This window comes from Toxotes jaculatrix, chromosome 7 (assembly GCF_017976425.1).
Source record: "Toxotes jaculatrix isolate fToxJac2 chromosome 7, fToxJac2.pri, whole genome shotgun sequence".
NCBI lineage: Eukaryota > Metazoa > Chordata > Actinopteri > Toxotidae > Toxotes > Toxotes jaculatrix.
Window position 1 is genome coordinate 11,417,361 of NC_054400.1, and position 13,121 is coordinate 11,430,481.

The 13,121-nt window shown below is 39.3% G+C and overlaps 1 protein-coding gene across 1 annotated transcript in view; it reads right to left on the reverse strand.

Moving 5' to 3' along the window:
- Nucleotides 1-13,121, reverse strand: part of grid2 (glutamate receptor, ionotropic, delta 2) — a 438,282-nt gene that overhangs the window by 43,912 nt on the left and 381,249 nt on the right. The window contains exon 13 of the mRNA XM_041042607.1: nt 9,092-9,287. Coding sequence (XP_040898541.1) covers nt 9,092-9,287 — 196 coding nt within the window. The remainder of the gene's footprint in view (nt 1-9,091; nt 9,288-13,121) is intronic.

Consider the following 13,121-nt stretch of genomic DNA (forward strand, 5'->3'; position numbering starts at 1 on the left):
TAGACATGTACTCCAGTCAGTGCAACCTCACATCATTGAATGTGGTTACAGGTGCAACAGAGCACACCTCTGACCACATTCAACTTTGAGTCAGAGAGGCAGTGAAGTGTTGCTTTCAGCCTGTTACTAAGTTACTCTTTAAAGTTGTTTAACATGTAGGATGTGGATGTGTTTGAAGTTGACCAAAACGTTTTTATTTTTTGACGGGGACCAGTATTTTGGTTATGGGCCAGACTGATTTGAACATTTAGAACTGCGAATTCCTATTCTGCAAATGTCTCAAGTCTCTTTGTACTATTGCAGTAGAACTTCATTGCAACTCTGGATATTTGTTTCCCCTTCCCTTGCATATTCTTTTCTTTCTCTCCGTCTTTGTCAGTAGCCATAGACGTCCTTTATATAATCGATCTTTAGAGCAAGTATAACAATCGTGGGTATGTCCCAGAGGGAATATTCCATTCCCCAATCTTGGTTTATATCAGTGAGGCTACAGGATAATGATAAGGAAATTCCCTGCTGAGAATCATGGACTTGATCCACAAATACAGACTTTCTGCTGATGACATAAACTATGTATGCATCCAAACACAAAGACAGACATTCCTACACATACAGTAGGAAATGTGCGCTCAGACAGACACATACAATCAATTATAAACATGAAAGTACTCATGCACAAAAGCAAAGATGCACACAACTATACACACAATAAACGAGCAAATTAATTGCTTTCTACATCAGCTGACTTTCACTGATTCTCCTTGTTAGTTACTGCTTTTTTTCAAGCACAAAAGGCAAAAAGCAATGAGAGAAAAACACACTGAGAAAGAGAGAAGGTAAGGATAAAGAAAGAAAAAGGAAGAGGGAGAGAAAGAACAAAATCAAAAATCGAAAACAAAAAGATTGTATGACTGACAGATGGATTGAGTCTTGGCAGGCAGAAGGGAGAGAAACAGATAAAACTTTCCAGCTAATTAATCAGTTGGCAAGAGTGGTTTCTATCAATCTTTCTATATCTTTCTATTTTTTTTTTTTTAATCTGGCGCCTGCCATTCCCTTATTCCAAATGTCTCTTACAATCCGCACCATCGCCTTTCTTTAATATGGAGGGTAAATTCACCCTTCTGTATTCCTCTTTTTATCTGCTCTCCCTGAATCTGAGTCACAACACAGAAACACTGTCATCACACAGGCAGAGAATTGTAACAGCAGGAAAATATGTTTGCTGTTTGGGCTTGTTGAGTTGAATCCTAATGAGCTATCAGACTCTGCAGGAAAAGAGCTTTCTCTTTCTCCTGTCAGGGTGATTTGCACTACTAGAAAATAGAAAATGAGAGAGCCCAGCAGCCAAACAGACATTTTCTGGTCTTAGCAGTGGCTGGATTATTACAGAGGATATTGCAGCAGTCATACCCAGACACAGTGACAGATATATATCAAGCCAGCTTATACCACAGCAGAGATTTCAGTCAAATCCAATAAAATACATGACAAACACATAAATATGACATTAATTTTTAAAAATCTAATGAAACGGGTCTTGCCCCAGCCCTTGCATAGCTGTGCCATGTCATTGCACTGGCTCAGACACAAAATACCGCAAGCATCACTGCTGACTTTAAAAGCACAAACAACATCAGCAGAAAAAGAAGCCAAGAACACGCGAGGAAGAAAAGAACGAAGGAAGGAAATTAAAGGGAGTACAAGAGGAAGCACGGGAAGGATATTGCATGTTTGTGGGCATGCTGTAAGAGATACAAGTCACATAGCTGTAGGCAACCTTGAGACCTGAGAGCTTTGTTCATGAAAAGCCAACCTCACTCTCTCAAACGGAGAGGGGGGGGGGAGAGAGAGAGAGAGAGAGAGAGAGAGAGAGAGAGAGAGAGAGAGAGAGAGAGAGAGAGAGAGAGAGAGAGAGGACTCACAAACACAGAGATCTGTCACCCAAACACAGCTGGGCCACCCTGCTTGGTAACCTTGGTAACTCCCTGACCAATGGCTGGTTGGCAGGAGGTCCTTAAAGAACTGTGACACAAACACACAGACACTCACTCGGAGAGCACCGCTGCCTACAGATCTCTTGTTGACTGTGATTTGAGAGAGTAAACAGGTGTTAGAGAGGCCTCTCTAAGTTGAGAGCACACTGACACATGCATACACCTACACACACACACACAGACACACTGTGAAGCATCTGGGGTGAGGGTCATTAATATGCTCTGTTTAAACATCATCTTTCCCCATCCAGCTAGCCTCACATTGCTGGCTAATGAAGAGAGAGGCAAAGCTTGGTGATGGCAGCACAGTGTTGAAATTTTTAGACACAACTAAATGATTTTAGCTGCCTGTGAGTGGTGAGACAACAGCTGGCGGGAAGAGAGAGACAGAGGAGGGGACAGAGAAATGAACAGAGGAAAAAAAGGGAAGCTCTAGAAGACAGGGCTGCTCACCATCCGTCTTGCATTCTGTTCTTCCCAAAGCTTACTCTCTCTCTCTGTTGTGTTTACTTGCTCACCACCACTCCATCCATTAATCTCTACACATCATTTTTCGCACCTCCCTTTCCTATTTCTCTTCCCGCTTTTCCTTGTTCTTCAATCAGCCGACCTTTATCACCCTAACTACTTTGTGTATTACTCATTCTTCCCCTTCCATCTGTCTGTCCATCCATTCATACACTACGTACACTTTTCACCCCCTCTTTAGTTTTTCTTTAATGTTTCTCTCTCTCATTCTGCCTTTTATCTTAATATGGTAATATAAGATTCAAGTAATGACGTTTTACAGTGAGGAAAAATATAACCCAGCCACTTAAAGCATCATTGTCATTGAAGGAAAGGTCTTATTTGCAGTCAGACAAATTCTGCCTCTCTCTGTCTATCTCTCTAAATCCTCTCTCTAATGTTTGATTGGGTGTTGTTTTTTTTATTTGATGGCTTTCCGCTCCTCTGATCAATGTGCCTAAGAGTCCATCAAAGCAATAGGAAAATAAAGAATTTATGTATTAGTAAAACATAGTGTTAAATCCCACCCATACCCTCTGTCCCTGTGCTCGTTCCCCTCGATTGCCTCTCTTTAGTTACGTATCTTTCATATACATTCCCTACATCTTCCTTTCCTACATTTCGACTCCATCTCTGTCCCTGTCTACCAATTCTTTCTCTGTTTCTTCACCTATCGCTCCATTCTTCCCTATCCTTGCTCTTCTTTCTTATCCTTTCTCACCCATTTACAGACACTCCCTCAATCTCAAAGCATCTTTCGGCCCCTCTCTACTCCCTTATCACTCTTTTTCCACCTTCCTAAATCTCCAAATGTCCCCCTTCCTACTCCCCAAGCACCCATTTACCATCCATATCATCTTCTCCTCCCTTCACCTCTCATCTGCTTTGTCTCAATTGTCCTCCAGAGTGCCATGATGGTTTCACCCAGGGCTGAAGGATTCAAACAGGTCTCGGCTGATTTACCATCAGCTAAGTGTGGCAGAGGAATCAGTGTAATCTTTATCATCATCACTGAAGTCATTATGGTAAATTGGTGAAAGCTTACAGGCTTGTATATACAACACCTTACTTTCAGTCTCAAGATTGGCAGAGGTGAAGAAATTATGGTAATTTTTATCATAATTTCTGGAGTCATTATGCTAAATGGGCAGATGATGATAGGGAGACATTACGTGATGGGAGATGGGCTTGTTACAGAAAGGAGTTGTGCATATGCAGGACAAGTGAAAAAAAATTGCCAACACTGATGATATTACATAACAACTCAAACAAGCATGTATGAGATCTGTAAAGCTCAGCAATAAGACACTGTCAACAGTGGCCAGAAAAAAATTAAATCCATGTGACAGAAGTGTCATGAGATGAAAACATCTTGACATTTCAATAGTAGCACCAGCACATGCCTAAAGGATAATGAAAATGAATATAAGTAATAATACAACATGAATGAGCCCTTGGTGCTTCTGTTGATTGGTGTGACCTTATCAGCTGAATGGGTCAGATCCATTTCAGCATGGTAATGCTCCAAAACAAATTTGAAATTCAGATGCAAGAAATGGGTATTTTTCTTGGAAAATTGAGTTTTACAAATGAAAGCAGAAATGCAAAAGTGCTTTGGCTGAGGTAAATGTCCTCCATACAGCATAATCCAAATATGTACATATGTATGAGGCATTTACCTTCACACTCACTGTTTCTAACACACCAGACTGCCATCTTTTCCTCCTCCTGTTCCTCAGCCTTGACTGGCTGTTAGATGCATGCATGAGTGAAACTCAGAATTATCCATATTTTGCCAAATGCTTAATTTTCCAGTTGAAAGCTGTTCAGCTCAGGGTTAGGTTGGAAGGACAGTGATTTCACTGCTGTCATATTTACCCAGTATTACGTCTTTGTTGAAGAACAGGACCTTTAGCTATACTTTCTTTACTTCTAGCCTTGATTTCAGTTAATGGTGCGATAAAGGTTTCAATGCAGTTTTTTCCTCTTATGAAGCCACCATCAATACAAGACTTGGGAGTAATGATAATATATAGCACAGAAGGACATGTGGGAAAAGACACATTTTCTAAAGTGGAACCTTCTCATAGTGCAGCAGAAAGTCATACAGACAGAAAATCACTCAAACTGGCAATCCACTCAACTCTAAAATCACTCAGCAGTCATCAGAGACACTTGAGGCCTGACAGAGAGTAGCTGTCATATATTCACACGGGGACACTTACATCAACTGAATCTGGTGTGTGTTTGCTGGCATATATGTGGGTAAGCATGCAAATGTGGATGTTTTAGTGCTTTGTGTGTCACAGCTTAAGTGTGTGAGTGTATGGCGCACATGTATATTTATGCATGCACGCACCACAGTGTCAGGACTTCAAAGCCACTCAGTGACAGACATGTCCATTTCCTATTCGGTTATATGTCATAGCCTAGTGCGGTATCAGCTGAAACACAGCATAACCAGAAGGAAAAAAAAACATGCCACATGAACACTGATTTAATATTATAAAAAACTTTAAGCTAGGGACACAAATGTAAGAGACAGAGTATGATTATACTGCATAAGGGGGAAAAAAAACGACATATGACATATGAGATAGTGCTGGATGTTGCAGAACTGGCTGGTTGTTACTGGTTGGTTGTTTATTATTTTTAGCTGAGGGAGTACATGAGTCCATGTTCAACTGTCACTGTCACTATGATTTTTCCTTTTTATGACAAATGCCTTATGCCTGATATTATTAGCTCATCCCATGTCAGTAACTTACAAGCTGCAGTCCAGGGGAGTGCCATGGTTAAGTAATTAAGACTGTAAGTAACTGACACTTAATTTTAGTCATTACTTCTTCAAGTCAGCACAACAGTCAAAGGCTGAGCTGTCAGGAGCTCCTCTGCTAAAATACCAGCCTAACATTGCATACAGAAATAAGACTATTTTTTCTCCCTCGTGAGAGCATGCAAGAATAAATGGAGAAGACTGCAGTTGAGAAACATATTGCCTTAAATGGAGGTGCCTTTATGTTAAACAGTGACATACAGCATGCTCGTCTTTGATATCATATGTGACACCAAGTTAATGAGATATCAAGTCCATGGTGCAACAACTCTTAGTCTATTGAGTGCCTTAATCATTGACTGAAATGAGACAGGCCCTCACCCTGCAGAACTTGTCTAGGTTTGTTTGTGTGTGTGTGTGTGTTTGTGTTAGTTTGTGAATCAAGCATATGTGTTCTGGACATTCATAAGTGTGTGTGTGTGTGTGTGTGTGTGTGTGTGTGTGTGTGTGTGTGTGTGTGTGTGTGTGTGTGTGTGTGTGTGTGTGTGTGTGTGTGTGTGTGTGTGTGTGTGTGCGCGCATGTATGTGCATGTATATTTGTGTGTGAGTGATACCAGAGACAGCTCAGATACTGACCCATTGTGACATATAATATTATTCTGCTGCAGGGGATCGAAACTGAAAAGGGAGAAAATCCATAGTGCATGGGAGACAACAGTGACATAGAAGAGTAAGAGGTTTATTGTGAGAAAGAGAAAAGGCCTGAGAGAAAGAAAGATAGAAGAAGAGAAAAAGCAGCATCAGGAAAAGAGAAAAAGAGATATATATCAAGTTCTTAACCTCATGAGAATCAAATATAGCAAAGGGACTGGATTGAAGAAGACAAACACGTCCAAATAAATCAAACGGCAGAGACAGGGAACAAAAGATGTCTGAATCTGTCTCACAGGGTCTGTTAATAACATCATGGCCTCCCAAATAGCCTCCAGCTATAAAATTGTATCCCGGCTACTGCTCAGTGGTTTCCAAATTTATTTGTCAGTATAGAAAATGTCATAAATGGTTCAAAATCTCCACTTTGAAGGAATCCTTTAGGTAATCATTTCAGTTTCCTAGCCGTTAGGCATTTTACTGTGAACTCAGGCTTAGTTTATATATCTCCTTTTTACAGATTTTGTGAAAAGCAACTGAGAACAAGACAGGTATGTAACAAGATTCAAGGTAAATTTATATTTTAGCAATTTTCTCTGAAAAGAAGATTGATTTTAGGTACTGTGTGCACAGAGGAGTTTTAACCAGTACTTGAAGTAAACTGAAGTTTTACATTTATAGTTCGGTATTTAGAAATCCTTATATAACATAACATAAGTTTCATTAGAGGTTTAAACATACAATCAAATGTGGCAGTGCGAACAGTGTCACTGCTGCAGAGAGAAAACATCAGCTTGTGGCAGCGCACCTTAGAGAGAGGGACAGTCATCCGTGAACCACTAGAGTGCACCCTGTAGCCTCGAACACAAAGCAGATGAATAAGAGACTGACAGAGGGACAGCAGGAGGTGCAGGGAGCAAAAATGTTAAGAGAGGCATAAAAAGAAAGCGAAAAATACAGAGAGTGGGCTAGAGTTAGGGAAATAGAGTAGTGTCAAAAAAAAGAAAGACAGTAACATATTTGCAAATATTCGGTGGTGCAGTGAAAGAGATGCAGGTGAGAAACTAACAAAGAAAGAAAAAACAGGAGGGCAATGAAAATTAAAGTGAGGGAGGGGGAGAGTAAGAAAGAAAGAAAAATGAAAAAAAAAACATCAAATCAACAAAGACATAGTCAGGGGGGAAGGTCTTCCTCCCTCTTGCATCTTCTCTCATTGCTGCTCTGCAGTGCTTGCTACTACTCTAGAGGTGTCACCTCTGTCATGTAGAATTTATCCATGAAAAACAGATCCTCTCGCCATCCTGCTTATGACCAGCCCTTCATCCAGTTCTGTCTGCTGTCAGTCCTGCCTGCTCACACTCTGCTGCTACTGAAAAGCAGCCTTTGTCGTATCACATACTCATCACAGAGGAACCGTCCACCCTACAACACTTTAGCATAGCTTCTGGAAATGTTTATCAAATCATCAATTCAAATCAAGGATGACTCGTGTTCTCTTACTCATACTCTCTGTTACTATCACTACTTCCCTCACTCTTTCTGCTGACAAGAGGTCATTAAACATGAGAAAACTACAAATTACTCACCTCTTTTGCTATTTTTATGCAGCACATAACATGACATTTTCACAATATTGAGACTTAATAATGACATACTATCAAAAAAAATATGCATGTCAGTTCAATCAGATCAGAGGCTTTATGTGCTATGTCATGCCACTGATGTAAAGTTCAATAGGATAAGTATTTTTTTTGCTTTCATGAACATATAACCCTATTTAGCAATAAAAGACATATTCTGGACACACTATTAAATAAGCACATATGCTCAATAAATACCTCTGCCAACAAGCAATGTGTGTGAGTGAGTGTTAACAGTTGCGTTCTTATATGCTGTTATGTACTGCGTTTATCTCATCATTTTAAAAACACCACCCGCACTTTAATCACTCCTCCCAACACTTCCAACGCTGGCTACAGTTCAAGTCTAATATATTCTAGAAGAAGGAGGGATAAAACGAGACCCTCACTGGAAGAGAGACGGGGCGATGCAAACAGAAAGTGGGATGCGTGCAAATGAGATGCAGCAGTCAGGTATTTATGATGCTGGGTAATCACCAAGGGAATTATGTATTTAACCATGCGCATGTTATCTGTGTATCATTAGCGTCGTTTAGATAGATTTACCCCCTATCAACACAGATGACCCTGTAACATGAGCTATATGTCAAAAAAAAGGAATAAGGCTGAGCTGTGTACAATGAGGATGTAATATATACCACCTATTTTTTTCTTTATTTCAATGACTGTATTAAATACAGTATGAATTAGGGGATCACGGTTTACAAACAAAAGCAAAATTCTTACTGGTACTGAGAAAACATCAGAAAAACTGTAGAGTGATTTAAATTTTATTGACTTATTTTAGTGAAATTAAGTGAACTTTAATTTTATCAGCTGCCCATGTTATTCAGTGACAACAGCGCTTGCACATAGTTGTACTTTTACCATGTGACTTGTTTTATGATTGGTTTGGACATTTAGCGTAATGCTGGGTAGCAATGGTCTCATGTGAAATTATTCTCTGGGTGAGATACAGGATGAATCACAAGGGGATCAAACCACAAAGCCACTTTTGGTTTTTCCAGAGTAATGTCACCTTATACTATCAAATACATCTATATGAAATAAACAGCCAATGGAGACAGGTAAGAATTCAGTATTTGATCACCTATTCCCTGCTTTCTTTGTTGTAGCTAAGGCGTTTAATATGATTGAACTGTAACTTGATTTACAATACTGTAGATATATTAGAAAGACTTAATACAAGTTAGATTCAAACCTGCGATTTCAGAAAATATGTGTCATGTGTGACAATATTTTGTCCTTCAGGTTGACTTCACAATTCAAACAAATTATGTGTGGTCTCAAAAATGACATGGTCAAATGTTGGCAAATGATTTCCGGAATGTGAATGCTTGGCACTGAGTAATGAATAATTGCTTTGATGCTGCCACCGTCCTGCACCTGGTCCCCTGTATTCAAAAGCGATCACAGGAGTCATCTGACTCCTTCGTTTATTTTACTAACCACAGTGATTTTTAATGTGTCAGTGAACCTTTGTTTGAAACTGACAGCTAATTAAAAAGGTATAGACCTACCTTGCGAATGCCTTCTTTTGACTCCTCAACATTATTATCCCCTCCTCCAGTGCGATTAATCATCCGCCACATTTGGGAGTACATGGGATCTCTCTCAAAAGGGTTCATAGCTTTGGAGCGCACCTGATCATAGACTGCAGAGTCCAACACTGTACCATAAGGCAACTCTGTCTGCTTGGATAAGTCCTGTAGAGACCTAGAAATGAGACAAGCAGTGAAAAGAGTTACTATACACATTGCTTCCAGCCATCCATTCATTATAAGCACCATGCAAATGTAGAAATAGCCTGTTTTCATCAGCATTCTTCCTGTGCTACAAGTACCCATAATAACAGTAGAAACCAAACTGCACTCATTTCGCATCTACTACAAATATACACTTTCTAAATTGGCTTTGGTGTGAGCAACCTGCCCAACAATGTGAGCAAATGAGGAGCTGATCCTTTGCTACAATACCAGTCCATGGCAGTCAACCAGTAATACATTATGATTGTAAACTATAACCAGACCCCATGCTCAGACATTACCTCACTTTGCTTTTCAAGTGGTGAAAAAGGTAGCAAAGACTACACATTATGTCGACTATGGTAATTTTGGAGTAATGATGTGAAATTCAAGGAGATCAAAGTACAGGTAAACTTGGTAAAAACAGATATTCCAAGGCTATGCCTTGCTTTAGGACACTTCAGTACAGGGTTTTTAGTATTCTACTCACTCACACCACCCTGGAAGCTCAACTGCATACCTCAGCCTACGTTTTTCAATGTCCGTTTAGGATAAAATTAGCATAAAACAAATCTACTGAATGTAGCAATGTCTACAAAAACAGAGAGGGAAACAATAATTAAAAAAAAAAAAAGTTTGACATGGGGTGAAAAAACATTAAAAGTATTAAAAGCATTTGCCCATCCAATGACCTGATTAAGATGCACACTCTGGTGCTTCTGGCTCGGCACTCTCATGTTTGCAGGACGGAAAATAGTGTTGATCAAGCCTTTGGCACTGTCACAGTAACTCCCAATGAATGATATGGACCTAAACACTCCCACACTCAACAATGGGAGTTGGCAGCAACATACAAATGACATGGAACAAAAACAGAAAAAATGGGAATAGGCTATGACCAGCAAATGTGAGAAAAATGGGGGTGGAAAACAGTTTAGACAGCAGCACTCACTCACATAGCTGATATTTACGGCTATACCAAGAGAAAGGGAGGCACTAACAAAGAAGTGGGAATGACAAAAAGCACAAGTCAGTCTGTCTTTTAGTTTTTTTTTTCCTTACTTCCCTGTCTCCTCTCTCTCTCTCTCTCTCTCTCTCTCTCTCTCTCTCTCTCTCTCTACCCCTCACCCATAAATTGCCACCTCTGGGGGAATACACAAGCTATTGTTAATTATAACACAACAGTGCTTGGGTTGCCCCTCAAAGAGTTTGGCCGCTGAGAAATGTAATGGAGAACCATTACAGGAACTAATTACTGTTTGTTTGTTAAATGGCTGCTACATACCACCCATGGATTTGAGAGACACACATTTGAGAAACAGAACATGCACACAAGAACACTCAACGTGTCCTGCTTAATGAAGAACAACAAGTGAACAGTATCTGACTTAATTAATTCAGTTGTAATACACCCACAAAGCCAATTTAACAATGGGCACAAATACAAGTAAGTGCTGTTTGAATTATTACAACAATGGTGCTCACTCAGACAAAATCGCATGTACAAACAGACACACATATGTAATAACGCGTAATAACTGGCTCTTGGGGTTCCTCTCTCTCATGCACACCTCAACAATCTCTCTGCCCCACTATGAAAAAAAAAGAAACAGAAAAAAAACCTTTGAAGATTTTAATGAACTTTGCCGTGAACATTTATTGCCATCAATTAATCTTTGGCCTTAATAATCTGCCCTCCTCTCGACTCCCGTGTGATTCCCCCCTTCGTGAACTGGTTTCAGTTGGCAGTAACTCTAAACCTGTTGTTTAATGGTGTGTGCATGTGTAAGGAAGAAAGAGAGAGAAATTTGGTTGCCAACAAAACAAGACAAGGAGATCACAGAAGAAGAAGAAGATACAAAGAGTTTGCGTACAGTGATTGAAACTATAACTGCAGCTTCTGCCAAAATAAGATGCACAACTGGTTTGATCACCTCAGTTTTAGGAGACAGCTTAATGCTCATCCTCTGTACATGCTGCTGAGTTTGATAAGAAAAACTTATGACCGAAAATATTAGGAGGGAATTATGTGACTCAGGTCTCAAAATAAAGCAGTGTCTTTCTAAAATGCTTTCCATAAAATGTTCTTTCTGTTTATCACTGAATACCAAAAAAAAAAGTCATCATTTTGCTGACTGAAGACTTGAAGATTGTTAGAACTTGCAAGAACTGCCCCCGCTGTGGCTATAATACACCAGAGAAGGATAGTATTTCATTTAAAAGAGTAACACTTAAAGACAGAGTAGGCAAAAATAAAAAGTCTACAATAATTCATTTTAATGTCAATTAGTCAAACACTATTAAATGTCTGGGTTTTAATGAAAACACTGACATTGGTTGTCTCCAGATTTATTATTATTGTGTGTGTGTGTGTGTGTGCTCATGGAGATATGGATATATGAATTATGTGTTTAATTGTCTTTTTGTGACTATTGTGTGTATGTGTGTGCACATGCTTATGTTTTTGTCCTGTGTGTATGCTATTTCATTTTGCAACCAATTATATTCCCCCTAAGCAGCTCAATGATCAAGTAAATGGAGTGAACAGCAGCCAAATGTATTTGTGACAAACAGTCACTATATGTGAGTGTGTGTGTGATTGAGAGAGGGAGAGTGAGAGAGAGCGAGACAAAGAAACAGAGAAAGGCTAGAGTAAAAGTGTGTGTATGTTTTCATTTCTGCATCTTTGGACTTCCTCCTTGAAAGCTACAGGTAATAGCATGCTTTCAGGAAAGCAAACTTAGCAAAACCAAAACCTGTCTAACTTTTAAGGGGAAGGTGATAAAAATAAAACATAGTAAGTGGTTATTATTTCAGCTGTTTTTTCATTTTTAATTAATTAATTTTTTTTGGCTGGAATGACTTGCCACCTCTGGTGTTAAAAATAGTTTTCGATTTTTTTCAGAAGCCAAAGGAAAACGATGATCTTTACTCTGTGATTCTGTATGGAAACAAATTTAGCTAAAGGCAGCAGAGACTTGATCAGTTCATTAATGTATTAACAAATGGCTGTTGTAGCACTGCAGACAGATGTGCAGCCTCGGACAATGAGCAAAATGTGGACTGAAGCCAAATGATGAAGCAGCCAAACATGTTTTTTATTTTTTATTGCTCTTTCCCAGAGTAAGTTAACTAAGTTTTCAAACTGCTACTAGAAGAGTACTTTAAGAGTGCAGTTATTGCTGGTTACTATCAAGAAATATCATTATATGTTACTACTTTTTCTGTGAAAGATTAAATTTTATAATCCTTTTATAATCCACTATGGACATAATATAATACTATATTATATTGTACAAAGGACATGGCTGTTAAATCCCTTTCTCAACAACAGTGGTAAAGTGATAGTGTGACAGTCAATCTTGACTTCATGAGCCCTGACCACTGCTGTCTTAGCTGATCACTGAGATGCAACAAACATGTGCATAAATGAGAGAGAGAGAGAGCAGTCACCTGCCAGCATGAGACTGCACTCACACAACAACAAACACACACACATACACAAGCATGAAAAAAGAAAATAAAGAAGCTGATTGATTTTATTGGCAATCTTTAGCAACCATAAAATATGACATCTGCTGCGTGAGATTGGGCCAGGAAAGTAAGCTTTTTATCCTCAACACTGTCCGTCTTTCAATTTCCTCATCTGGTCCAATTCGTCCCTTCCACTGCAGCCCTCTCTCAACAGGTGTTACCTTTTTTATCACTTTTTTTTTAACCCCTCCAAAATCCATTTCTCATTCTGAGTCATCACCCAAACCCTTCCCCTCTCTCCGTATTTCCTTGCTCCTCTCCACTCTATTTT